At 52.7% G+C, this 25,521-nt stretch overlaps 1 protein-coding gene across 1 annotated transcript; it reads right to left on the minus strand.

Moving 5' to 3' along the window:
* Nucleotides 1-454: 454 nt before the first annotated feature.
* On the minus strand, nucleotides 455-19,011 carry EVPL (envoplakin). The gene is made up of 21 exons (XM_030505786.1): nucleotides 18,919-19,011; nucleotides 18,297-18,451; nucleotides 17,507-17,630; nucleotides 16,722-16,847; nucleotides 16,398-16,436; nucleotides 15,496-15,657; nucleotides 14,860-14,967; nucleotides 14,551-14,646; nucleotides 14,024-14,149; nucleotides 12,928-13,074; nucleotides 12,646-12,800; nucleotides 10,906-11,003; nucleotides 9,887-10,068; nucleotides 8,955-9,133; nucleotides 8,397-8,535; nucleotides 7,646-7,839; nucleotides 6,989-7,139; nucleotides 6,338-6,421; nucleotides 6,142-6,252; nucleotides 5,480-5,572; nucleotides 455-4,266 (listed from the first exon to the last, which is right to left on the minus strand). The coding sequence occupies exons 1-21, from the start codon at nucleotides 18,994-18,996 to the stop codon at nucleotides 817-819; spliced, it is 5,997 nt and encodes a 1,998-aa protein (XP_030361646.1). The 5' UTR covers nucleotides 18,997-19,011; the 3' UTR covers nucleotides 455-816.
* Nucleotides 19,012-25,521: the final 6,510 nt, after the last annotated feature.

Genomic DNA, 25,521 nt, shown 5'->3' on the forward strand with positions numbered 1-25,521 from the left:
ACAGACCCTGCAGGGTATGGGACAGAGGCCAGGCAGATTGTGGACTGGAAATGGCATGTCTATACTGGACTCAGACCGTTAATGTTGAGCACCACCACCACCTACCAGCAGGAAGGGAACTGGCACCTGTGGCTGTGCTGAGCTTGCCAGCATGGGAACAATTTCTTCTTGGAGCCCAGACTTCAAATCCCAGCTAGGCTATATGGAAACAGAGGCTATGCTGCTGCCCTGATGGGGGAAGGAGGGGGAGAAAACCTCTACCCTTATGGATTATTTTGGGTGTATTAGAGTTCCCAAACAATGTAAGCTAAAAGAGCCCTTGGAAGAGGGGGAAAGGCAGCTCATGTCGATAGAAACTCCTTCTTCTCAGCCCACAAAGCCAGGGGACACTCCACAGTGCAGCCATGTCCTCAGCCACTTTGCGCCTCAGCCTGCAGAGACAACACAGCCACAGAGACACACTTTCTATGTTTATTGCATGCAGAAGAATGACCCAACTGGAAAACGCTCTGGCTCTTCCCCCTTTCTGGGCATAACCACATTTAACCTACTGCCAGTGGAGTTCTCACAATCAACCCCCCTTTGCTGTCACAGCAGCACCTGGGGGGCTGTGGGGACCCCTTTTACACACTCATGATCACACTTTCTTCCTCGCATGGCCAAGCTGCGTTGAGAAGCAGATAGCTAAGACAGAAGAGTGTGCAGGCCTAAATGCTAGATGCTCCATTCCTGTGATCGCTGCTGCCTCCATGGGGAGAGGTGTTTTGAAGGGATGAATTCCTGAAGGAACCAGATCCAGTATGTGCCTGAATCCATTCAGTGCCTGAACCGTGAGAGCCTGGGGGAACAGCTCGCCTGGTGGTACCGCTGATAACCCTCTGAGGTGGCTGGGAGCAGTAGGAAGCTGCTCAGAGAATCCTTCTGGCAGAGGGCCATGGCCTCCTTGTAATTTATCTTCTCTTTAGTGATAGGGTCAATGAGATCCTTTTCATAGTTGGACTCATCCTGGAGCCTATTGGCCAGGTTGCCTGTTATCATCCCTGTCTGGACAGCTTCCAGCACAGGAATGCGACCGGTTTTCTTAGGATCGATGAGCCCTCCAGTTAGATGCTGGACCTCCAGATAGGGAAAAGCACTCTCCTTGGTTATCCATCCCTTCTGAACTGCTTCCCCCACAGACAGCCTTCGCTTGGTCACGGGGTCCTCAATCCCTGTGAAAGCTTTCTGGGCATTAAGCAGTCTCTGCATGTAGGTCCGGTCAATCAGCCCCCTCTCAACCGCCTTATGGACTGAGAACCGGTCCCGAGAAATGAGGTCTATGATGCCCCCCGTGGCAGCCTGAGCTTCCAGGAGCTTCTGAGCTGTCATGGGATCAAGCAGCTTCTTTACGACAGCAGTCTTGATGTTGTACTTGGTGTCGGTGGTGGTGTCATACACTCCGGCAATGGGGGATGTATCATCACAGAAGCCCTTCTGTGAGGCTGGGGGGAAGAAGCTTTGGGTTTGGTGAGTGGTAGGTGATGAGACCGGAGATTTGGAGATGATGGAACCAATAGAGAGGGATGGGGGAGGCTTGGATTCCCCAGCCACCAGCAAGGCAAATTCAGAGATGGGAATCTTGCCGTCCCGGTACAGCTGATACTCCTCCTTTGTGATCCTCCTCAGCCTTAGCGCATCATCGATGGAGTACTGCTTCCCACTTTTCTTGTCAAGGAGCAAGGAGACTTCCCCGTTTGGGCCCAGGGTGGTGATTTCCTCCCAGTCACACTCCAGCTCTTGCAGCTGGATGTACTGACCTCTGTCTATAATACCTCTCTTATAGGCCTCATAAGGGGACATATCCTTCCCTGTCTCAGGGTCCAAGATAGAGATCTTGGTGGAGAGGTTTGTCTCTCTCATCTGGGTCTCGTGGTTGATTTCTTCTCGGTTGACTCTTGACTGGAGATCTCGAATGAACCTTTCCTTGTTGTAGATTTGGTCCTTCTCCCTAAGGATGTCTGCCTCTAGCAGGGAGAACTCATGTTGCAGCTGCTTCTTCTTCTGCCTGTCATTCTCTGTCCGTTGGTTAAGCAGCTTGGACTCCTCCCTAAGGAAGAGGACTTTCTGCTGCTTCTGCCTCTCCAGCTCCCGCAGTTCACTCTCCAAGCTGGCTCTCTCCTGGATGGCCAGGTTCCTGGCTTTCTGCAGCTCTGTCTCTTCACGAGCCCATGTCCTCTTCATGCCTTCAGCTCTCTCTATCTTCTCCCTGAGCCGCCGTACCTCCTCTTCTGCTTTTTGCTTGGCTCCCCTCTCCCTGTTCAGCAGCTCCCAGATGCGTGCACGTTCACTCTCCAGTGCTCTGTCCTTTTCCACTCGAATCACTTCCTTGTAGATGGTCTTCTCCTGGGATTTTGTTTTCTGCAGGACATCAACTTGTGTCTGCAGGTTCTTGCATTCTCTCTGCAAGTTCAGCACCTCCATCTTCTCACGGTCCAGCTCCAAACGTAGGTTGCTGGCAGACTGTTCAAGGACTGGATCCTTCTCCAACTTGACCACTTCTTCCATAATGATCTTCTCTTGCACTGGGGCTGGGCTCTCCTCCAGCTCCTTTATTCTCAGTGTAATTTGTCTCATCTCCTTCTCCAGTGCAAGCCTCTTGCTTCGATCCTCCTGAAAGTTGAGCAACTTCTCCTGCTCTTCCACCAGCGCACGAACCTGCTGCACGTCACGTTCCAGACGACGCCTGTTGCTCACCTCCTCGTCCAGACTCCTGCTCAGCCTGTTGTGCTCATCTCGGAGCTTTGGATCCTTTTGAGTCAGTATCACCTCTTGAACTACTACCTTCTCCTCTGGCTTTCTCCTCTCCAGCAGCATGTATTTATTCTGCAAGTCATAGATTGCATCCTCTGCAGCTCTCCTCTTTTGAGACATGTTACGCACCTCTTGACGGAGGCGATCAGCTTCTTTTTCCAAGAGTGGATCATTCTCATAGCGGATTACTTCCTTGTTGACTAGTTTGGTTTCCACCTTGGATCTCTCCCTCTTCCATTCATCCCTTTCACCCTGCAGCCTAATGAGCTGCTCTTGGGTCCTGCCATTGGTGTTCACTAGTTCATTGAGCTGCTGTTTCAGCCTGTCTATTTCTCTAAGAATCTCTGGACTCTTTTCATGTTTCACCACCTCTTCTATAACCTCCTTAAGCTCCACCACTGGTTTCTGCGACCTGAGGACATTAAGCTCTGCCAAGGCCTCTTCCACTTCACTGTCAACCTTTGTCCTTTTCAGAGTAACTTCATGCAGCTCCCTTTTCAGGTGTGCAATTTGCCGCTCTGTTTCAGGATCTACCAGGAAAATCTCATTGACCCTCTCTTTAACCTCTACCCTTGGTTTTTGCTTCTCTGCGATACTGTACTGGCTCTGCAGATCTCCCAGCTCACCTGTAAGCATCATGTTTTTGCTCCTCTCTTCTTCAATCAGAGCTTTCAGCTTGGAAGACTCTCTCAACAACTCCGGGTCCTGCTCTACCTGCTTCACCTCCTTAACAATAATTTTGGGTTCTGCCGTTTCAATTAGTCTTTCCACCTCCTCAATCTTGTTCTTCACTTTCAGTATTGCTTCCTCTGCAGACTTCCTCTTGAAGGACTCCTCATCAATTTGTAGCTGCAGGGTCCTCACAGACTTCAGCATTTCTGGGTTTTTCTCCAGTTTGATCAGCTCCTTCACCACCACTTTCTCTCGGATGTTGGGCTGCTTTCTCTCCAGCATGTACAGCTCTCTCTTATGCTGCTCAAGTTCAGAAGCAGCAGCCAAGCTCTCCTCCTGGAGACGTTTGATCTCCTGACGAAGACTGGCTGCTTGGCTCTCTAGGCTTGGATCTCTCTCAATTTTTGTGATCTCTTTGGTGAGGAGCTGGGCAGGAATGTCTTTCTTCTCACTCTCCATCTGGGCAAGCTTCCGGCTCATCAATTCAATGTCTTCTTGCAACGTCTGCCTCTTTTTTCCTTCCTCTTCAATCTGCTGTGCCATCTTAGATAGGTTGCTCTCTACCTGTGGGTCTCTGTAATATTCTATCACCTCTTTTTCTTCCACTTTTTCAATGGGCTTCTGAGTCTTCAACATGAGCAGCTTGTTTCTGTGTTCCTCCAGGTCCTCTTCAATCTTGGCCACTTTCCGCCTTTCCTCCTCCAGCTGCGATTTCAATCCCTCAGATTCCCTGCTTGTTGTGGCTCTGCTTTCAGATTGCTGGGTTTGCTCATGTACAGCTTCAATGTCCTCACGTACTTCCTTCTGCAAGGGAAAACCAAAAAAGAATTAAAAAAAGAAAAAAGGCAGGGAAACCGAGCCACTGAATCTGGCACAGAGACCTTTCCATAACAAGGCACAGTAGGAGACAGAAAGACAGAGCTGGTACAGAAACCGCAGAGAACCACCAAATAAAGCTGTTGGTAAATGGCAAAGAGTTGGGATTGTTCAGCCTGGAGAAGGGAAGGCTCCAGGGAGACCTTAGAGCAGCTCCCAGTGCCTAAAGGGGCCAACAAGAAACCTGGAGAGGGGCTTTTGACAAAGGGGAATGGCTTTAACTTGCCAGAGGACAGATTGAGATGAGATCTTAGGCAGTTCTTCCCTGTGAGGATGTAAGGTGCTGGCACAGGGTGCCCAGAGAAGCTGTGGCTGCCCCATCCCTGGCAGTGTTCAAGGCCAGCTTGGACACAGGGGCTTGGAGCAACCTGCTCTAGTGGAAGGTGTCCCTGCTTGTGGCAGGGGGTTGGAATAAAATGAGTTTTAAGGTGCCTCCCAACCCAAACCATTCTAGGTTTCTATGACATATTCTCACTATCTCAAGCAACTGACTTGGTGCCTTCCTCTTGTCATGAAGGTGCTGCAGCAGCCCGCAAAGGTGCTTTGTGCTGCCTTACTGTATCTGCAGCTGAGGGAGGATAACATGGCCATTCCCCTTGTGCAGCTGAGCTGGTTCATGGCAGCATCACAGAGTGCCCCAGCTTAATCTCTTGTCCTTCCTGAGCACATTGAAAGTCATACAGCCCAGAGATCTTTAATACAGGTGAACCAAGCTCTAAAAAGGCTTCTAAACCAAGCTCTAAAAGAGTTCTATTGCTCTGAAATGTTTCCAGAAGGTCGTGAGCAATAAATACCAGCCACAGCTGAATCTGAAATTCTCAGTCTGTGAATATCGATTAGATGTAGCTGAGAGCATGATTTAAGAGTCCTAATCTTTTTTTTCCTAGCATAAACTACAGCTTCAGTAAAGAGTTGAGGGCCCACAGAGGTGATGAAAGTCAGAACCTAAGATCAGTATCAGTGAAACTGTGGTAACACCTGGTCTTTATCTCACAGGGGTTTCCATTCCTGTTCTTCCTCACACCTGGATGTGGAGATCTGGGGAGGGAGGGGGAAGATCCCAAACTGACAGCTTTGAAAAGGTCATTTCAATCCCCAAGCTAGAGTACCCCATTCATGCCAGGAGCTGTTAAGCTGGTACCTTCTCAACAATCTTCTTTGCAAACTCCAGCCGGCTGAGCTGCTGTTTGTTTGCTGCTGCCAGCTCCATGTAGAGCTTGGCCACATCGTTTTCCTGAAACAGAAACAGAAGTGAGAGCTTTCTCCCCCTCACCCTGGCACAGCTCTGTGGGATGGCACACTCTCCCACCCCTCCTTTTACCTGGATGCACTTTGTGTACTGCAATATCCCAGGGATTTGTGTCTTCACACCTGACGTTCTAAGACACAGAGCCTAAGGACTCACGCAGGAGATCCTGTCCCCTTTATCTGAATGCCTGTTAGGTGCCTGCTAACCTACATATGGTCCAGACTTCCAGATTCACTTTGGGCCACACATGGATGGCAGTGGGCAAATAGTCCAAGGTGATGCAGGAGAACTGGAGTGCAATTGGGAAGAGCACTTAGGAGCTCTTATGGTAAGGAGGCATCATCAGCAATCTCAACCAAAGGTACCAGGCACACCCCTAATTCTGGATCTCACATGCTGCTTTGACCCATAGACAAAGAGATCCCTGATGACACTTGATTTTGGGATTAGGACCATGATCACTTTAAGGCTTTAAGGGTGGATTAAGGCTTTGCAGAGGACATGGGGCTTGGGCAAGGAGCTGGACAACTGCTTCCATGCCTTCATCTTTCTACCTGGGCCTGGATGCTTTCTTGCAGGGGGGTCACACGCAGCCTCTTTGCAGCAAAGTCAGTCAGGGCAGGGTCCAGAGAAGAGCTGTATTTGCCTGCTTGGAGCTCATAGTCCTGTACAGATCAGAGACAGAAGAATCAGATGGGATCTCTCAGGTGAGACATTAAGGGAGTGCTACCTGGGAACACTCAGCCATACATTGAGCGTGGACTGCACGTTCTGGGATAGTCTGATCACTGCGTTCTTCTCAGGCTCCTTGCTTTCGATCTCCTCCACCAGCCTCTGCAGGAGACATACATGATGTTAAGGACAGGTTGAAATACAGAAACCCAGTAATACTCTTGTAGTCAAGAGCAGTAACTCAGCCTAGTACTGGAGTGGTGGGAACAGGAATACGTTTAGGAAGAGTCTCCAGGGTTTTAATGGATCTCAGCAGCACTCTCACTTGCCCAGGACCTGCATACTGATATATCATGTATGAGATAAGTATCAGCCAACAGAGAGACCTCCATATCTAATCCTCTGAACTAGTCAGCTTAGGATCTGTTCAAGGAGGGAAAGATGCAGGACCCAGGTGCAACATCTCAGCCCAAGGCGCAATCTTTCAGGATCTGTGTGTAGCCTCTCCATGAGGAGGTTATCAACCTGGGGGTGACTGGCACAGACGAGGTCACCAGCACTGAGGATGAAGGCAGCTGGGGGAGATACATCATCTGTGGGCTGCAATCACTGCCTCCTTGTTCTAGCTCATTCACTGTGATGGGTGGAACACACAACTAGGAGCTGTTCACAAGCAAAATCCCCCATCCCTGTAACATTACAGGTTATGATGCTTGCCCAGGAACACACCTTCTGTGCCTGCAGCTTGTAGTTGATCTGGCTGGGCCCATCAGTGGTCTTCACTTGGTGCTTGGGTAGGTTGTTCATCCAGAACATTAGGTTCTCATTGGAGTTTTGGAACTGCTGGTAGGTGAGGCTGATATTTCTGAGGGTCTTCTCTCTGCATAGCACAGAAGTGATCAAGAACATAAAGGGGAAGGGCAAAGATTCATGTGCAAGTTCCTAAAAAGACACTACGGTGAGAATGTCACCACAACAAATACCAAGACAACAAAAAGAAGAGGGTGATAACTGGCCCCTGAGTGGGGAGCACAGTTCTGCACATTGGGATTGCTACTGCCATCTGGCAGGATGAGAGAAAGAAAAAGGCAAGCAACAGCAATGCCTGTGAGAAGTATTAAACATCAGGGTCTCTCTGGGCAGGGTCATGGATCAGGCAGATGCCAGCAGTCAGCTACTTAAGACCACCTTCTCGCAGCTATCTGGAAGCTCAAAGCGTCTGCTGCACATAGGAAGGTAGCAACTACAAAGCAGGACAGACCTAGTCCTCAGTATTCTTAGACAGTGGTCAGGATGGCTCTGCAATGAAGAACATACTCCTGGGTCTCTGACTAATGCTGGTCCATGTCAGCTAACAGAAGCAGAGATAGTGCCGTAGCTCCTCACCGCTGGTCCAGCTGGTCTGCCACGGCATGGTACCGGTCATTGAGGAGCTGCACCTCCCGCTTCTGCCGCGGCAGGTCGGGACAGTACTCCTGGAAGTTGTTCTGCACAGCACTGCAGCTGTGCTCAGCATCCTTGAGTCCCCGGTTCAGCTTCAGCACACAGTCCTCTTGGGCCACCACCTCCCGCTTCATCTTCTGCAGGGGAAAACAGGACACCTCCAGGTTTGCATCAGTCGATGCACCAACCAGAAGTACCCTCTTTAACACTGTTTGTTACTCACTGCGCAGCACCTGAGGGATAGTCAGGCTCTCCAAGAGACATGCAACATGGAAGAGATCGAGCAGTGAGACTTATTCAGTGAAGAAGGTGGGAAGCAAGGTGAGTTGGACAGTGCATGGAGCAGAATGGAAAGTCTTGAGGAAGGCAGAAAAGGATCACTGTGAGTGCTAAGGACGGGGCAAGGAGATTGGGAGCAGGAAAGAATAGGGATGAGTGTAAAGTAGAGCAACACAGATTAGATGCTAAGAGGTTCATCATGTATTTTAGGGACCCCAAAGGTAACCTAAGAAGGACAGAGCTTTTTGCTAACCAATGAGTGCAGATCAGCCTGCAACACCAATGTAAAGCCTTCAAAGAACTGGTCCTTAGAAAGGCTTGAGGTGCTCAAATCAGCAAAGTCCAGCTCTCCCCACTATTGCTACCTGAGCTCAGAGATCTCCCTTCCCTCATGAAGACCCTGATGTTGCCCTACCTGCAGATCATTGGCCCGATCCTGCAGGGCATTGGGGGATGCAGGAATGATGCTGTCCTGAGCCAGCTTGGCCTCAAACGTGCTGACAATCTTGTCTGTGTTCTCAATCTGGGTCTCCAGGTTCAAGGCAGCCTTAGCCCTGGGTAAGGGAAAACCAACAAGGTTAGCTACAGAAGACCCCATTCTTCTCCTCTTCTTTCTGATTTTGCATGTTTAAGCTTATTTAACATCAGAGCTTCTGTAGCATGGCAGAGAACAAGCCACATGCACACTCACCACCCTGTCATGCTACCCAGAAACCAAATACGTTGCATTTCACTGCATACAGCAGAGCTGGGACACACACCCATTGTGGTGGACCGACCACAGATTACACACAGGAACTCCTTGAGAGGTGCCTTTGGTGATGGATGGGAGTATTTCCAACCTGCACTGGCCAGGATGGACCTCAACTAATTCCCATATAGACCAAAAGCATCTTCTCATGCATCTGTGTTAATACCTCTGTGCAAATTCTTCCTTCCCTCATCCCCATCAGGCCTTGCCATCATCACTCACTTCTCGTTGTACAGGCTGGAGAGCATATTGACATCATTGTATTTGCTCCTAAGGGCATTCAGTGTGACAGGGAGCTGGGAAGCTGAGGTGCTGGTGGGTTTCTTGGAAAGGAAGGTCTCACACTCCTTCTGCAAGGCATCTTTGGCAGCTCCCAGGTTCTCAAGTTTCTTTGTTGTTTCCTGGCACATCAGATGGGAGCAGAGTCACCCAACACAGTCATAACAGGGCTGTTGCGAAAACGTGTCTCCCTCAGGGACAGGTTTTGCTGTGGGGATAAGGGTGCAGGAGCCCTCTTATGAGGAGCTGGCCCCTGGGGCACAGCCCCAGCCAGACTGTGGCTGTCTGGCAATGCCAGGGTGTGGGAAAGAGATCCAAGTAGGCAGAGATGGAGGAAACCTACGCGCCTGAGTCCATCCCTCTGCCAGGGCTGGATAAATACCCAGAGGTGAAGGTGTAACAAGCTGAACTACTACAGATCCAGACCTTATCGCAGAGGAAAGGAGGGGGCTCCAGGGCACTGCCTCTTTTCCTGTTCCCCCCATATCTACCAGTCTGTACTCCCCATCAGATGAGCCAAGGCTGGTTCTTGGAGTAATTCCCTATCCCATAGTCTTTTATGCTACAGACTTGGGAGTGAAAGGTGACAGCATCCTTGTGCAAAGGCTGAGGGCTCCCCAAAACCAGCTCTGAAACAAATAGACCATCTTGCAACAGAGCTGAGCCAAGAGAAGGGCCTACGTTTCCAAAGGGTTTGGCTTAATCTGTCCCATTCCAAGGGCTCGAGTCAGCCTAAAACCCTTGCAACTGCAGTATGGTGTTCTTTGAAGCAAAAGCTGTCATCTCCCATGTAATTCCTATATCAACCTGTTTGGGGCCAAGGGCACAGCGCTACCAAACTCACCCTGCTCCAGCCCTCCCGTGGCAGCACCCACCTGCTGGTGTTTGATCCTCCTGGCAAGGTCATCTGTGGGATCACTGAAGTTCACTGGAGACCTTACGCGGTTCAACACCTCCTTCTCTACCTGAATCAGGTCCTTGGCAACATGATCCAGGCTACTGAGAAGCTGGTCAGCTTGAGGGTCATCCTGGACTACAGGGGGGCTCCTGGACAGAGCTGCAGTGAGACACAGTGCAGGTTAATCCCTATTTCCCATCTGCCATCCCAGCCTTGGTGCATGTTCCTGAGCTCTCGCATGCACGGTCCCTCAAGCTCCCTCTCATGACAGCCCTGCTGCAAAGCTCTGCCCTTTGTGTTTTGCAGCTCTGAGGCATACAGGCTTCTCCTGAGCATGCGGTTTTGATGGAACCATAAAGGATTCAGTTGCCGTTTCTAATCCACAGAGGATCAAGCAGATGCAGGTTTCTACCCATGGCAAAGTCTTAGGAAAATGGTTTTAGCTCTGCCCTGGCCAGCCAGAGCTCACGTCCAAATGAGGGACAGACACATCCGTGTGCTGCATGCAGACACATCCCTGCTCAGCTTTGCTGGGAGCTTTTGAACTACAGCTCTGGGAGTAACACAGTTTAGCCAGGGGTCAGGATTTAGCCACAGCTGCCTGCTTATCCCACAGCCCCCAGCTAGGGAAGAGAACTTCAAGGGACTCAGATCCCGAACGAGGTTTAATTAAGGCTTCTAGATAAGCACATCCCCCTGCAACCCTAAATAATACCTTGCAGCTGTTGATGGAGCTGAGGTTGATCTCGGAGGTTTGAGAGAAGCAATGAGGAATTTAAGAGAATTGCCTGAGACCACACAGTGAATCCTTGGCAGCACTGGGAGTCAGGTTATCCCATCGGCTGCTCTCTTCCGTGGAGCAGAAGGAATTCTCACACTTGTACAGGTACCTCTGCCTGTCCGGGTGGGTGCTCTGCTTCCAGCCAGGTTTAGGAGCTCCACAAGGGAGATGCATGGGCTTGCTTTGGAGAGGGCTTGACTAATCAGCAGACATACCTTGCTGGCTGGGTTGAACCTGCTCCTTGTGGCTGCGTCTCAGGGCATTCTGAACTGCTGCTCGCTTCTGCTTCACTGTGTTCAGCTCTGCTTCCAGCCTGTGAGCAGAGAGAAGCATCATCAGCCAGCAGCACAGAAACCACTGAGCAAGCCTTGACACAGCCCGGCCCAGCAGCAGCTTCGTGCCTCTGCCAGGGAAGGTGCTCCCAAAGGCAGGGAGGGAGCCTGCAGCCTGTTGTAACTCAGAGATGTCCCTTAGGAAAGGGGACAGCAGCAAGAGCAGCCAGTTGGTTTGAGCAGCAGATTTCTCTCACTGAAACACAAGCTGGGATCAGCAGGAGCTGGGAGGACCAAAAATACCTCTGGGTAAGACTGATGGAACCAGGGGCCTTCGAATCATAGAATCCCAGAATGGTTTGGGTTGGAAGGAACCTTAAATCCCCTGCCACGGGCAGGGACACCTTCCACTAGAGCAGGTTGCTCCAAGCCCCTGTGTCCAACCTGGCCTTGAACACTGCCAGGGATGGGGCAGCCACAGCTTCTCTGGGCACCCTGTGCCAGCGCCTCACATCCTCACAAGGAAGAACTGCCTAAGATCTAACCTAAACCTCTCCTCTGGCAGGTTAAAGCCATTCCCCCTTGTCCTGTCCTTACAGGCCCTTGTCAAAAGCCCCTCTCCAGGTTTCTCGCAGGTGATTTGAAGGCGATGTGAACCAGGCTAGTTCACATCCCTGCTCTGCACTGCTCCAACTAAACACTGTGCTCTAAAACCACCATATCACAGCTTGCTGGGTGCTGTCAGATAAGGGCTGTCTCTCTGCAGGAGCAGGACATAGCTCCATGCAGAGAGACTGAATGGTGAAACAGGCTGGGAAATACAACAAAGACAAACATTTTGTGTGTAGGAAGGGAAGCAAACACTGGGAAGTGAAACAAGCTGTCAGACATGGCCTGAATAGGGTGAGAGTTTCCCAGGCGGCACCCATAGAGCTGTTATCCAGGAGGATGTGGCAAACTTTTCCTTTTCTGTTTTAAAATGCACATGAAACCCATAAATCCAAAGGATTCAGTAATCTGGGATGTGTGAAGAGGGGTTCGCACTCAGAAGGAGCAGCACAATGAAGTAATCACGCCCAGGTGACTGGGGACCCACACTCCCTTCACAGGCATGCCCAAGGAGCCCTGGATCTGGGCTGTGCGCTCTTCCTCAGCACTTGAGCTGCACTGATTTATCCCAGCACCCAGGGACATGATTATAAAGGTAATGCCAGGGCTCCTTGCACCACCACCCCATCCTGTGGGAACCACAGGAGCTGACTGGGCAATCAGGCAGTGGAGCACACGGTGATTCAAGGAACATTTCTCAGTTTCCAACTGGGGCTGGCTGAGAGGAGATTCCAGAGATAACTCTGTCCTGTTTGGCAAGTTCCAAGCTCCAGACTGATTCTGCAATGAATTTAGTCAAACCTATGCAGGTCACATGTTTGGGTGAAGAAATCAAGCCTGGCTGCCAGAAAACTCTTTGACAGCAAGGTCTGTGTAGCACAAACAGCTATCGAGGAATGGCAGGGACCTGGGTGAGATACCTGGATGCAGGGAACAACCCCTCTCCAGGAGAGATTTCAGGGCAGAGGTCTGTTCCCAGCTGCTATTTCTCTGCAGTTGAGGCAGCCAGGCTGGCTACAACCTAAGAGAAAGTCTGGACATCTCTCTCGGCCAGGCTCTCCGCTGCAGACTCACCTATTGACCTTGTCTATGGACTCGGGGTCTGGTGGAGGGATGGAGAAGCAAGCAGAAGGTGCCTCCTGGACCACACCAGTGCTGCTCTGCACCACCCACATCTCTGGGTTGCTGTTGTCCTTCAGAGTGTACTTGTCACCTCTGGCCAGCTGCACCTGGGACAAAGACACAAAACCCAGTGAGAGGCTTGGCTCTCTCGCACCAGGCTGGTTTCTCCCATCACAGAGCCAAGATCTGGAGCAATCTTGCCTCTTCTGAGGGTACTGCCAGCCAAGCACTCACCTCCCCAGCATCCCAGTCACAGAGGGTGTCCAAGGTGAGGGACTGAGATGGATGCATCCTGCGTAGTTTCAGTGGGCTGATCTCTTTACTCTTTCTCTTCAGGTCTGTGATGCTCTTCTCCACCTGCTTCACTGCCTTTGCCTCATTCTAGACAAAACAGGGAAGACAGTGGTTGTGACCAGGAGAAGGAAGAGGAGTGTCATGCTACAGTAGGGATGCTGGGGCCAGTTGTCCATCCTTGTGTGATCACTGCTGAGGCGGAGTCAGGAATTTCTCCATTCTTGACCCCTCCATGTCCTTTCTTCCCCTTTTCATTATCAACACTCTCCTCTGTTTCCTTCTCTCACAGCAGATCTGCCCTTGAAGGCACAGCCTGAGTTAACCTTAGGTGATTCCACACTGTCATATTCAATCTCCTAGAGAAGTTTTTCTTCTCGGGAATGGAACAGAGACCTGCCAAGAGGTGGCTGCATTCCAGTGTCAGAAAGGACCAAGATCCCAGCACCAGAGCAAAATGTGTTGCATGCATGGGAAGACACTGTGTTAAACGTGACCCCTCTCTCTCTCCCGGGCAAATATTCCTCTCCTATCTGCATCTCACACCTGAGGTCAGATTTCTTTATTCTCTCCCTTGCCCTTGGCTCATGACACTGCTGAGGAGTGGGAGGACCTTTCCCTGCTGTTTGGGTGCCAGCAGCTCACGCTCTCTGCAGGCCCTCTAATTCAAGTGTCTCATGGTTAGGACAACATGCAGCTCCTCCCTGCACTTCTTCACTCTGATGATGACCTGGGGCCAGGCTGTGTGTCACTGATGAGGACCAGTGCCTTCCCATGGGGTCACTTCCCCACAGCACGAGCAGTGCAGACCTTTGGGGGCTACAGGGACTCAGCATCCAGAGCACAGTATTGCCATGGGCTTCCCCCTCATCTGGGAATGAGCTGGGATGAACTGCCCCGCTAGGGACAGTAGGGTTATTTACCCCACTAGGGTTATTCACCCATCTCTTCCCCTTCCCCACTGTTATTTCGTGGGGAGGATGTGACATTTAGTCTGCTCCTTAGGTCTGATGAGTGCCACCAACCCTGAAGACCTCACCTCCAGCTGAAGCAGCAGGTCTGACACCACCCCAGGGCTGTCTTTGTTAAACTTGCTGTATTTGGTGTCCAGGTCAGAGCTCATCTTCTTCAGGGAGTGGCTCACAGCCTCAGCATCATCCTGGAACTGGAGGTGTGGGGAGGGAAACGGTCAGGGATGGGAGGACATTGCTATCACCAAGTCCTGTTGTGTGTCTCATTTCCCAGCACCTCTCCTGCAGCCTGTCTGGGGCTCACAAGACCCTACAGACCACCCTCAAGTGGTAACAGTGATGAGCAAACCCTCCTCTGCCCCTCTTCTCCAAGCCAGCACAACAACACAACAGGTCTGAATTGGTGAGGTGAGAGCCAAAATTCACTAAACAAGCACTAAAGGACTGGTTTGGAGGGCTGTTTCCCCAACATACCCTCACTAGATGCAAGCAAAGGATCTCCCATCCTCACCCCTTTGCTGTGCCTCTTCCCAGCTTGCCCGCTCAGACCTGACCCTGCAGCCCCATGGCCCATGCTCTCCTCATTGCTTTTTACCTTCTTGTAGCTCTCCACACTTTTCAGTTGACTCTCCTGGCAAATGCAGAGGTTCAGGAAATTCTGCCACTCATTCTTCAAGGCTTCCTGGTGAGCCTGTGGTGGGACAGAGCAGGACTCGGTGGGCTCCAGCTAGTCCTACCTCCCCCACCACTGGTCTCCTTTCCCCAGAGGTCCCAGAGATCAGAGGAAGAGTGAAGGCTGCTGTTCAGCTCTGCAGAAGACGTCTCCTCCAACCCACTTCCTGGCTCTCAATGCACAGAGACACTCTCATTCTCTTACAGGGTTTGGGAGGACCCCTTTCCTTACCTGGATAGGCTTGACAGCTGGGTGCTTTAGCTCAATCATCCTGTCCCCATCGTCCTGCAGATTGTTCACAAACTCCTCCTGGCTGAGCAGCTCCTTGGACTTGAAATCCTGAAGGGGAAGACAAATTCCATGACCATGGGAGCATGCAGGGAATAGAGAGCGGTCTCCTGGGGCATCAAAGCATACACATCCTTATTGGTTTGTTTTTAAAGAAAGAAGAGGCTAAGCAAGCCTGAAACAAATTACACACGCTTGGGCCTCAGAAAGCATCAGGGCATTCATCCAGAGGGCGTCTTCCTAAGCAATTATCCCTCCCTTTTTCCTGGTCCCAGCATATAGCCGTCACTGGGTGCTGTACTTTGAACGTGGAGGCTGACATGATGCTGAGCCTTTCCCTCACCAACAGCTCTCTGATGTATGATCCCACACGGCAGCTCAAGGGATGCTCAGTGTTAAGGCTCATCCTTAACTCCAGCATGGACCCAGAGCATCTCTTCCACCTCTGTTTCTGTGCCCTGAGAAAGAACCAGGCGCCAGGCTGGTGGTGGATGTCCAGGACGTTGGGATCCAATCTTGGATGCTGGGCACGGCCAGCCCCCAGCAGCCAGGACACACTGCCAGCCCCCAGGAGCCCACCTCGTACTCCCGACGCACGCTCTGGACGTCCATCATTTGGTCACTCCAGTCCTGCTTCAGGATCCTGGTCTGCTGGTCCGTCAGGTAGCCCAGCTCCTTGGTGCAGCCCTGGAGGTGGTGGTAGAGGCTGCCCAGGCTCTGTCCTCGCCAGATGGAGGCTTTCTGCCCATGCACACAGGGGAGAGACAGCGTTGGTGCTCAGGCTGAGGACTCCCTTCCCCTTCCCCTCCTCCTCCCCAGGATCTCACTCTCATTGCACATCCACTGGGAGATTCCCAGAGACCTTGATGAAACATCTCTGCCACCGCTTGCTCTTATCTGATGGGGCTGCCAATCCCTTTTCCCTCCTTCACAGACAGGCTATGTTTGTCTAACCAGAATCTCAGGTGTGGGCTGGTGCCTGGGGCAGGCTAAGGGCTGGCCCTGCTCTGCTCTATTTCTCACAAATGCCATTCTTTAGCATTAACCTTTCCAGGCCGAGCTTGCTAAACCCGGGACCTACTTCCCAACCATCTCCTTTGTTCCAGCTGCTCATTTCCTCTCTGAAGCCCTTGTTAGGGGTCAGTGCAAGCCTCAACATTTGCAATCCTGATTTGGAACAGTGTGGGCTGGGACAGGGTTTCCTGATGCTCCATCCGTAACCCTGCGCTCATAGACGCACAGGCAACTCCAGACTAACAGTCCATGAGGAGGAGACACAGAGATCTCACCCACAGCACTGCCCTGAGGGCAGCAAGCGTGCTCTCAATTTACACCCAAGGTGAGGAGGAAACAGGGCAACAAGATGAGGGACACAACCAGAGGTAGCTCCTGCCCTGAGTCAGGCATTCCCTGTCCATCAGGGATGGTGTTTCTCTGCTGTATGACCCCATAATCTGTCCCAAAAACCACTGGAAGCTTACCAGCAAGTCCTTGTACTGGGTTTTTAAATCTGCCACATCCTGGGTTACAACACGGCCAAGATCGAGGGGAAAAAAAAAAGATAAAAGAGCTGTTACCAAAACATGTGGTAGATGCTGATGAGCCGATTTATGGAAAGTGCTTTAGAAACCATTCAATAACCACCTCCCTGGACCCTGCATGGTTTGATCTGTCCCAGCTCAGGTCTCCCCATGCCCTTTGCAGAACAGGGGTGGATATTCACCACGCAGAGGAGCAGATGAGCAGAGCCTGCAGTGTCCCAGGCAAAGCCAACAGGAACAGGGAGGGGACAGAGGACGCCTTACCCCGGAACGGAGGTTCTTGATCTGGAGGCCATAGGCTTCAATCTCCTTCTGGAGGATGTTGTGCTCAGCTATTTGCTTTTCCAGCTCTGACATGCCAGGGCCGTACTGTCCTGCGTTGACTTGTTTCTGTGCAAAAGGAGTTGAGGCAAAGACTAAAGCAGGAGACTTTATTTCACGGGAAAACCCCAGTGAGTGCTGGCAGGGAATGAAAAGATCTGGGATTTGACAGCAGCCCAGGAGGAACGGAAGGGATCTGGTTTACCATGATTGCTGTAGGTTGACATTTCCCCAGTCATATGCAGGGGCAAAGATAACTAGGACATATAACCCTGGTGTACAAACCTAAGCTGAGCCAGCCAGCCTCCCTGTGGTGACGTGCATTGGATGCACATAGATACCGTCCAGCTTTCAAGGAAATCCAAGTTGATTCCAAACTGGGCACTCCATATATCTGAGACTGCAGCATGAAACCCTACGATGTAGGGCTGTAAAGACCTTGAAGACATCACCTTCTCTATCCTTTCATCCCACATCAGGGCATCTCTACCTGATCCCCCTCCAGCAGCTCTTAATACAAAGGGGTCAATCAAGAAGGTGCTCCAGAGGATTTTAAGAGGTGGGAAGAGAATCCTTCTCCTACCCAGAGCAGTTGAGTTACTTCCACCACTTCAAACGTCCTAGCATGATGCTGAGCACACGATGGCTTGCAGAACCCTACAGGCAATAGCAGATATTATCTGGCCTTGTAGGAGTTGGGAGATGCATTTAAAACCAGCAGTTGTTACCATCTTTTGGTCCAGGATCTTGGCCCAGTCTACCCTGGGCCCCACATCAGGGATGTTCAGTTGTTCGTAGAGGGCCCGGTACTCTGCACAGAGCTGTGTCACACGGTCATGGAGCTGCTGGATGCTGCCAAGAGAAAAGGAACATGTCTCAGGGTCAGTCTGGAAAGTGGGGTTTGTGGAACCCAGATTTCACTTGTAAGACCCTTTGCTGTCCCTTTGTGACACTGGCCTCCTTCAGCAGTGGAGGCACTTGTCCTGGTGCTCTCCATCTCCAGGGGTGTCTCAGAAATTACCACCAGGAGAAAGGAAGCTGCAGAAAGATCAGGGCTGTCCCTTCTCAGCTAGGAAACAGCTCTTCCCTCCTGACTTCTGCGTAGAAGGGCTGGAGAGAAAAGGGGAGCAAAGCACCACAGGCCAGCTGAAGCTCTTCTCCCATTCCAACCACCACCTCTCTGCTTGCCTGAACAAAAAGCATTCATTTTAGGAAAGGCAGAGGAAAAGGGGATTTGCTCTTGGAGTGGGGCCATGGTTTAGCTCTGCATTTTTCTGGTACCTTTCACAAGAGCTCCCAAGTAAGAGTGGGGACTGCTGCGTGATCATTTTGGAAGCCACCCTACACACCGCTCTCTTTACAATATATTGGCAAAATCCTTGATTTTAAGGATAAAGCTATGGGAGGAAGGGTGAAACTCAACCTGCCATGGCAACGACTGGAGCTCAGTCTAGGTCTTAGTGGAGTTCCCAATTGCTTGATGCCCCCATCACACCAGTCCTCCCCACTTGTACTCACTCCTTCTCTATCTCAGTAGCCTGAGGGTGTTTCAGCCGCTTGGCACGGTCCACATCCAGGAAGAGGTCCTTCAGCAGGGTCTCTGCTTCCTTCAGATTCCTGGCATTCTCTGGCTGGAACTCAAAAGCCTTGTTCTTCTGGTGATTGCTGGCGTCCTGGAGACCAGGGAAGACAGGAAAAAGCCTGGTTGGACCACATAGACCTCACAACATTTTCCTTAGTCAACACACAGGGCCTGGGATGCTCAATGCACTGACCCCAGAGGAACCCCACAGAGATGCAAGGGCGCAGCCAAGCTGTCTGCTTCAGCACCTCTCCCACCCAGGGACCAGCCGGGGCCTCTGGCGTTGCTGGGAGGCACAGGGCTGTGCTGTAGGGGTGAGACAGCCTTGGCTGTGGGAAGCATGAGGCACCAAGCAGAAAGCATGGAGGCTGGAATTTGGGAGGCCCTGGTATGCAGCCCCAGGGGCTGGGAGGCTCTGCAGGGTGCTCTGTTCCTCCCCAGCCTCGAGTCAGCCCCCAAACCTGCACCAGCAAGCTGATGTACACAGAGCAGACACCTAACCTTTGTTCTAGACACTGCAAAGCCTTTCCCCTTCCCTACACCCTTCGCACAGCTCACCTGCCGGAGCCTGGACTGTGTCTCCAGGATGTCCCTCTCAACCTGGTCAGCATTTGTCTGCATGCGGGAGATGAGCATGGCCAGCTCGTTCGTTGAGGACCTGAGAGAAGAAGCAGCAAAGCAACGGGTGAGTGAAGGTAATTCTCACCCTCTTCCTCACCACCCAGGACCTGACATGGGCATGGTTCTTCAGGTCTTTTCCCCATGCCTTCCTGGTCTCCAAAGAAGGAGTCTAAGTGTGGCCAAGGTGTATACGGGTGGTGGATGCCTGGCTGTTGCCTTCAGCCAAGCGAAGGTACAAGGTGGTGTGTTCAGAGTGAGCAGACGGTGGCTTTTTGTGCACCACGCAGCTCATCTGCACAACTCCTTGCTGCAGGGCACCACAGACGCTCAAAAGTTTGTGTGGATTCAAAAAGCATAAGGGGGGAAGAGAAAAGAAATCTGCTGTAGGGCTCCCAAATACACCAACACCACATCTGGGTTGGGAAGACCTGAAGCCACAGACAGCTGGAGGCCAGGAGAGCACCCTGCAGAGGCAGCACAACATGCCTGCCCTGTTTCAAGGCACTTCCTTGAGTGTCTGCCCTTGGCTGCTGGCAGAGGTGGGTGAGATGTCCCTTCAGCCTGACCCAGAACTGCCATCCTGCAGTCTTGTTTCATGCTCACTGCCCTGCAGCTCAGCCCATTGAGATGCTGGAGAGCCCAGTGCCACCCCAGGACTGGGCTGCAGTGGACAAGGACTTGCTACACAGACTAGAAGCCCCTCTGGGCACTGTGTAGCTGCTGCAGCCGTGCTGCTTTCAGGGCCTGGGGACAAATTGCCCAAGCCCATAACACAACTACCAGCAAAGATTCACTGAAGGTCCCCATCAGACCATCTCCTATTGTCTGTCACCTCAGTGCCACCACACAACCGATGGGCACCATCACAGCCCTCACTCCATCCCCACTATTGTGAACGAGCACTGAGAGCTCTGCTGGATCTAGAGACCGCAGCAAGGCATGGGATGGTTCCCAAAGCTCCCTGCGGACAAGCCTTGGTGCCACATTTGTCCTCATGTCCTGTTGTTCTAATAGCATCTGCCCCTGAGGACAGTGCCCTCCAGGCAGGGAGAGCGCAGCACTGCCAGGATGTGGGGCCGAAAGCATCACCCAGGGATGAGCCCTTGGAAAACTGCCGGTGGGACCAAGTTTAGCAGAGACTCAGCTCAGCTCAGCTCCTGCTGAGTCCAGGGTCTGAGACCAGAAGGAAGGAGTTTGAACAGCAACAATGGGACATTGCAAAGGGTCGGCTGAAGTGGGGGGACACTTCTCCAGGGCTGGTTGGCACCTCTTTGGTGGAGGAGGAAGTTGCTGTCCTGCAGCAGAGCCACCCACATCTGCCCTCCAGCCATGTGGTTTCCTTCCTAGCCCCTGAATCCAGCAAAGGACAGAGGAAAGCGGTTCCCTTAACGGCTCTGTCATTGCTCCAGCTCCTCTTCATGGCTCCAGCTATGCCATGGTTCACACCAAAGGCTAGAGCAGATGCTGGAATGTTCATTTATTACAGCCCCAAGTGACTATAAAGTGCCAGTGAGTGTTACAGTCACCCCAAGCCAAGCACTTGGATGCCACAGTCAGAGCTCATAACTTCAAGTCAGCTCAGCCCATGCTGACCACAGCCAAGCCTGCGTAACTCCAGAGGAGCAGTGCTCCCGCTCACAGCATCCTCCTGTCCCCTTTCTCCAGCTCCTCCCTTGGTTTGGATTTCCCAAGAGCGAGGTGTGGGCCTGCAGCACAGCAGCTCTCAGCTCCCTCTGGGTTTGGGTTGGCAGCATCTCCTGGCCATGCCTCAGCTTCCCTGCCTGCAAAATGCATGTCAGCAAAGAAAAGGGGGGACTGCTTCCCTCTTCTACGGGGTCTAATTCCAGGGATCATGGAGCTAAAGAGCCCAAGCAGAGCATTCATCATCACCATCATCAAAACATCACTGTCTGCTGCAATCTGTCTTTTATACTCCGTTAAACATCCCATCTGTGCCCCATGGATGCCTTTCCTGGGTAAGCTGCAGTGCCCGAGGAGGTGAACAGCAGCCCCAAGTCCCAGCACAACAGGGTGGATGGAAGCAGCACAGAGCCAGGACTGGTTCGCTGTGAGCCTGAGCATGCAGCAGGCTGGAAGCTCCGTAGGTGCCCCCTCCCCAGCAGGTTACACAATCTCCCACTCATCCCCAACACGCCTGGAATGAGGTGGTGTCCCATGAGCAAATACTTGAGCACCACCCAAGTTTCCTGCCCAGGCTCCCTGTGCAGGGAGGAGGGAGTGAGTCACGGGCTGGCCCATCCCAAGGGATGGACGCCTGTTCCAACGCGCGTGGCGAGCACCATCTACCCAAGAGGGCTGCTGAGCTCAGCTCCTGCCTGGGAAGAGCGGGATGGGGTGTCCAGTCTGAGCCCTGCTGTGATGCGACTGTGGATGTCCCTGGAAGTGGTCACAAACAGTGTAGACGAGGCCCTCAGTGACACAGGTTAGTGGTGGCCTTGGCAGTGCTGGGGAACAGTTGGACTTGATGATCTTAAAGGTCTTTTCCAACCTGGTTGATCCTCTGATTCTAAGAGTGGAGAAGTGAGCATCCATCCTTCCCAGAGAGGATGGATCGCCAATAAAATCCTGCTTATTCCTGGTGGCACCCTCTTCCTGGCTGAAGAAAACACTGGGATGCCCCATCCCTTGGTTCCTAGGGCTGGACACACAAATCAGCTTCATTTAGGCTGAGCCACAACAAAACTATGGACTGAAAAGACCTCAGCAACCTCCCTGTCACAGGGACTCAGCCTTGCCCGTCCCCACCTGCACTGCCTTCACATGGGGCACCTGAGGTAAGGAACAAGGATGCTGTAGCAAACAGCCTGATCTTCAGGGAAGGAGTGATGCTTCCTGGAGAACATTGTCTCAGGAGCAAAAGGGGTCTCCCCTGTGAATCCTGGATTGGAGAGCCAGGTTTCCTTGCTGGCCAAGGAAGGAAGCCTGGCAGAGGAGGACACCAAGACCCTGTATCCAGCAGCCAGCCTGGAAGCAGGTCCCCAGCCCTATGAGCACCTGAACCACTTCGGAGTCTGCAAAAGAGTCTGGATGCTTGAGGACACTGAAGCCAGGTAAGGGATGTCTCCTGGGAGGAGAGAGGTGTCTGCACGCTGCCCTGGGGGCCAGAGTAAGGCCTGAAGCCATTTCAGCTGAGCCTCTCATCCTCACCATGCTCTTCGGTCAAGGTGAGAGCAACACTGAGGAACCAACTCGGTCCACGTATGCTTAGAGAAGTGCCCAAACCACAACAGATCCTCTTATCCCATCCATGGACCATGCCAAAAAGAGCATGAGCTTCTCCTGTCCATGCCAACACCCATCCACACAGCCTGCAGTGACACAGATACATCGCTGGCCTTCCTCGGGGCTGTCCCTCCTGCTCCTGGGCAGAAGCCCTCACTCAATGAGCTGACCACAGCTTGGCCCCACGTTTCAGGGTGGACGTGCTGACACTTGGGCTGCAGGGAGGCTTCGGGTGGGATACGAGGAGCCACGAGCTCACCTATGCTCACATTGGGCATCCCTCGGCCTCCTAGGGCTTGGGTCCAGCTCCACACAGTGTGCGCCTACAGCCGCAGCCCCGGGATGGCCGAGATGGATGAGGGCAAGCCTCAGCCAGCTCCTTCTGCTCCTCCTCCTCAGGAGCCAGGACAGGCCTCCTCCCTAGGGCTATCTCATGCCTACAAGAAGCAGAGCACTGTTATTATCATTATTAATTGGTTCATTTATCATACCACTTTCTGCCTCCTAGACAGCCCAACTGCACACCAGGGACAGTGTCTCTTAGCAGGAGCAGGACTGTCCCCTGTTCTGGGTCACTCCTCCCAGAGTATGTTTGGGCAGGACCACAGCACCCACCTTCTTCAGTCCCTGACCCCCTCTGTTCTTTCCTTTCAGTGGACTTTGCTTTATAGCCATGAGGCAGAGTGCAAAGCTGGATCTATTCTCCCCAACACATGGAAGTCCTCGCACACTCTGCCAGCCCAGGCAGCAATTCCAGGAGATGATAAAACCAGGACATGACTTTCCATCCACCTCCAAAACCACCCACAGCCTGTGTCGAGATCACACCCGGGCAGCCAGTCCAGCCAGATCTGATTCAATTCCACCTTCTCATGAGTTTTTCCTTTCAGACCTGCATTGTGCTTCCTCCTAGAGCAGCACACAGGGAGGATGCTCCTTGGAGACAAACCTGCACCTACCACTGCCTCCCTGGGATCCATCCACCAAGGAGAGACAGCAGAGGGCCCTGCAAGCCGGGCTGCTCAACACCAGGGTCCCAAGGGCCCAGACAAGGAACCTCTCTAGGGGTCTGTGCCAGCAGCAGTACCCATGAATCGTGCACCCCCGGAGGCAGAGAACCCCAACTGCCGCAGAGGTTCTGGCCTTAGGGCCACCAGGAGCAGCAATGGGCCACCAACATTTTCTTGGGGCCATCTGCAGAGCATGTGCTGGCAGCTGCTCCTCAGACAACTCATTCACCTTCATTCTCCCAGCTAACACTGGTGCTGACCAAGCCCCAGGCCATGGCCAGGAGAATTAGCCTTTGTCTGATTGTTGGTGGCTCCTAAAACGAGCACAACTAGCCCAGTAATTGCAGTGCTTCTGGCTCCAGCCTCCATCCTGCACAGGGGAGAGGTGTGAGATCCCACCAGGATGCAACTCCAGTTATCCCAAGAGGGTCATGCTGGGGAAGAACCTGGCTCAAACCCACAGGGGCTGCAGTGAGGCTGTCCCAGGACATGTGAAATCCCCATCTCAGGTTTGGAACCCTGATGGAGAAGGGGATAGATTGCATTAGCAAGACTAAAACCCGAGGCTGACACAGCTCCAGGGCTCCTGGGGAGGGATGTCACTGCAGCCAAGCTCCGACAGAGGTTTGTTGTTCAGAGAGCCCCAAATCCGTCTTCAAGATGAGTTTGTGAGTACTCAGCTCCACTGAGGCAGAAGTTTCCTATGACAGGGCTCCAGCTCCCAACATCTACATGGGGAGACCTCAGTCTCTGTGTGGGCCACCTTCTCCCCCGGTCCCACTGCCCTGCCCAGCAGCACAGCACCACCACCCTCCTGTTTGCTGTTTGCTAGTAGGGTTTGGCCCCCATAAACAGCACAGTTGGGTGCCAGCACCGTGTTGTGTCCACCCAGGTGTCTGTCTGCTCACACACCATCCTGGGCTGCTGCTGGTGGTGACCCCAAGAGATGGTGCCAGCAGCCCCTTCTCCCTGCAGGTCCCCCCTCCTCAGAACAACCCCCCTGTGATTTTTGCAGCCTCTAACCCTGGCTGGCAACAGGGATTCTCACAGAATCAGTCCATGAGAGTATGAGATGTGGAACTGCTGAGGAAGCTGGAAAATAACCCTGAGTTAGCAACTGCTGAAGGGAGGGATGAGCCCTCTCCCCGCAGGAGCACCCCTCTCAGTGGGCACCCTGCTCCAAGGGAATCGTCCTGGTCCCATCACACATCTCCAGAGCTTAGGGAATCTCTTCAGAGGGGACACAGCTGTCAGATCCTTTCGGTGCCACCTCAGCTCTGACCTGCAGAGGCTCAGCCTGTCACCAGAATGGATTAGAGCAGTCACCAGCAAACCCACTCCTCACCCACCTTCACCACCTGAGCATCCTTCTCCATGGACCCCAGGTCCCAGGGCAGCATCGCACCAACCTCACACAGCCAGTGAATCCCGGGATCTCAACTCGAGGCTGGTATCTGCTTCACCCAAGCAAAGAGGCTGTGTTTATTCTCCCTACTCCTTCCTACCTGCTCAAAAGGGCCTTTGCAGCACTGCCCATCCCAGGGGCTGCACAGGTTCTTCTGGTCTAGAGCACAAAGCCTACCAAAGAGAAGAGCGGGGGCAGCATGTTTTGGCATCATCTCCCAGCGAACCCCAGTTTCCCAGCTGCTCCACAAAGAAGGATGGTTCTTAGGGTGGCTTAGAACACATCGAGTGCTCTTCCTCATCTTCCCTCAGGGTCTCAGGACAGCTTAGAGCGAGGAAAGGAATCACACTTACTTGCTTGGCTTGACAGGGGAAGCTCTGCTGGGGGAACTCCTGCTCGGGGAGCCTTTGCCCACCCCCTTGAACATGTTGGCGAGGTGCCCGCGGGTCTCCCGGCGCCTGCAGGGTCGCGGTGGGCGCTGGCTCTGCGCTCGCTGTCGGGATGGAACGACGGGACTCGGCCGGGGCAGGTCGGAGCCGCTAAAGAGCAGTTTCTGGGAGGCTCCTCCCCGAGCGCAGGTGAGCGGCGGCGGCGATGGAGGCACATGGAAAGTGACTCGACGAACCAGTCTGGGGGGGAAGAGCAGAGCCCCAGGGGGAGGACGGGGCTTGGACCCGCCCTGGCTTGGGGAGTGTTTCTGCACACACAGCCCCAACCGAGCGGCAGCTTCCCAGCGGAGACCAGCGAGCACAGCAGGGAGGGAAAACGGCAACCGCCTCTTTGAGGGATGCACTGCACTTCCCAAACACGTTCTAAAGCATCTTCTTCCATTGGCTGTTTAAAATGCCAGAGAAGCAGCAGAAACCCTACAGATGAAGCCAA

The sequence above is a fragment of the Strigops habroptila genome, chromosome 14, assembly GCF_004027225.2.
Source record: "Strigops habroptila isolate Jane chromosome 14, bStrHab1.2.pri, whole genome shotgun sequence".
NCBI classification, from domain to species: Eukaryota; Metazoa; Chordata; class Aves; order Psittaciformes; family Psittacidae; genus Strigops; species Strigops habroptila.

Excerpts from the sequence above, each read along its gene's own strand:
- EVPL (XM_030505786.1), bottom strand. The coding sequence starts at position 18,996 with ATGCTCATCTCCCGCATGCAGACAAATGCTGACCAGGTTGAGAGGGAC. Across the intron at positions 14,968-15,495 it reads GCGTGCGTCGGGAGTACGAG|GATTTCAAGTCCAAGGAGCT; the intron begins GTGGGCTCCTGG and ends CTTCCCCTTCAG. Across the intron at positions 14,150-14,550 it reads GTGTGGAGAGCTACAAGAAG|TTCCAGGATGATGCTGAGGC; the intron begins GTAAAAAGCAAT and ends CCACACCTCCAG.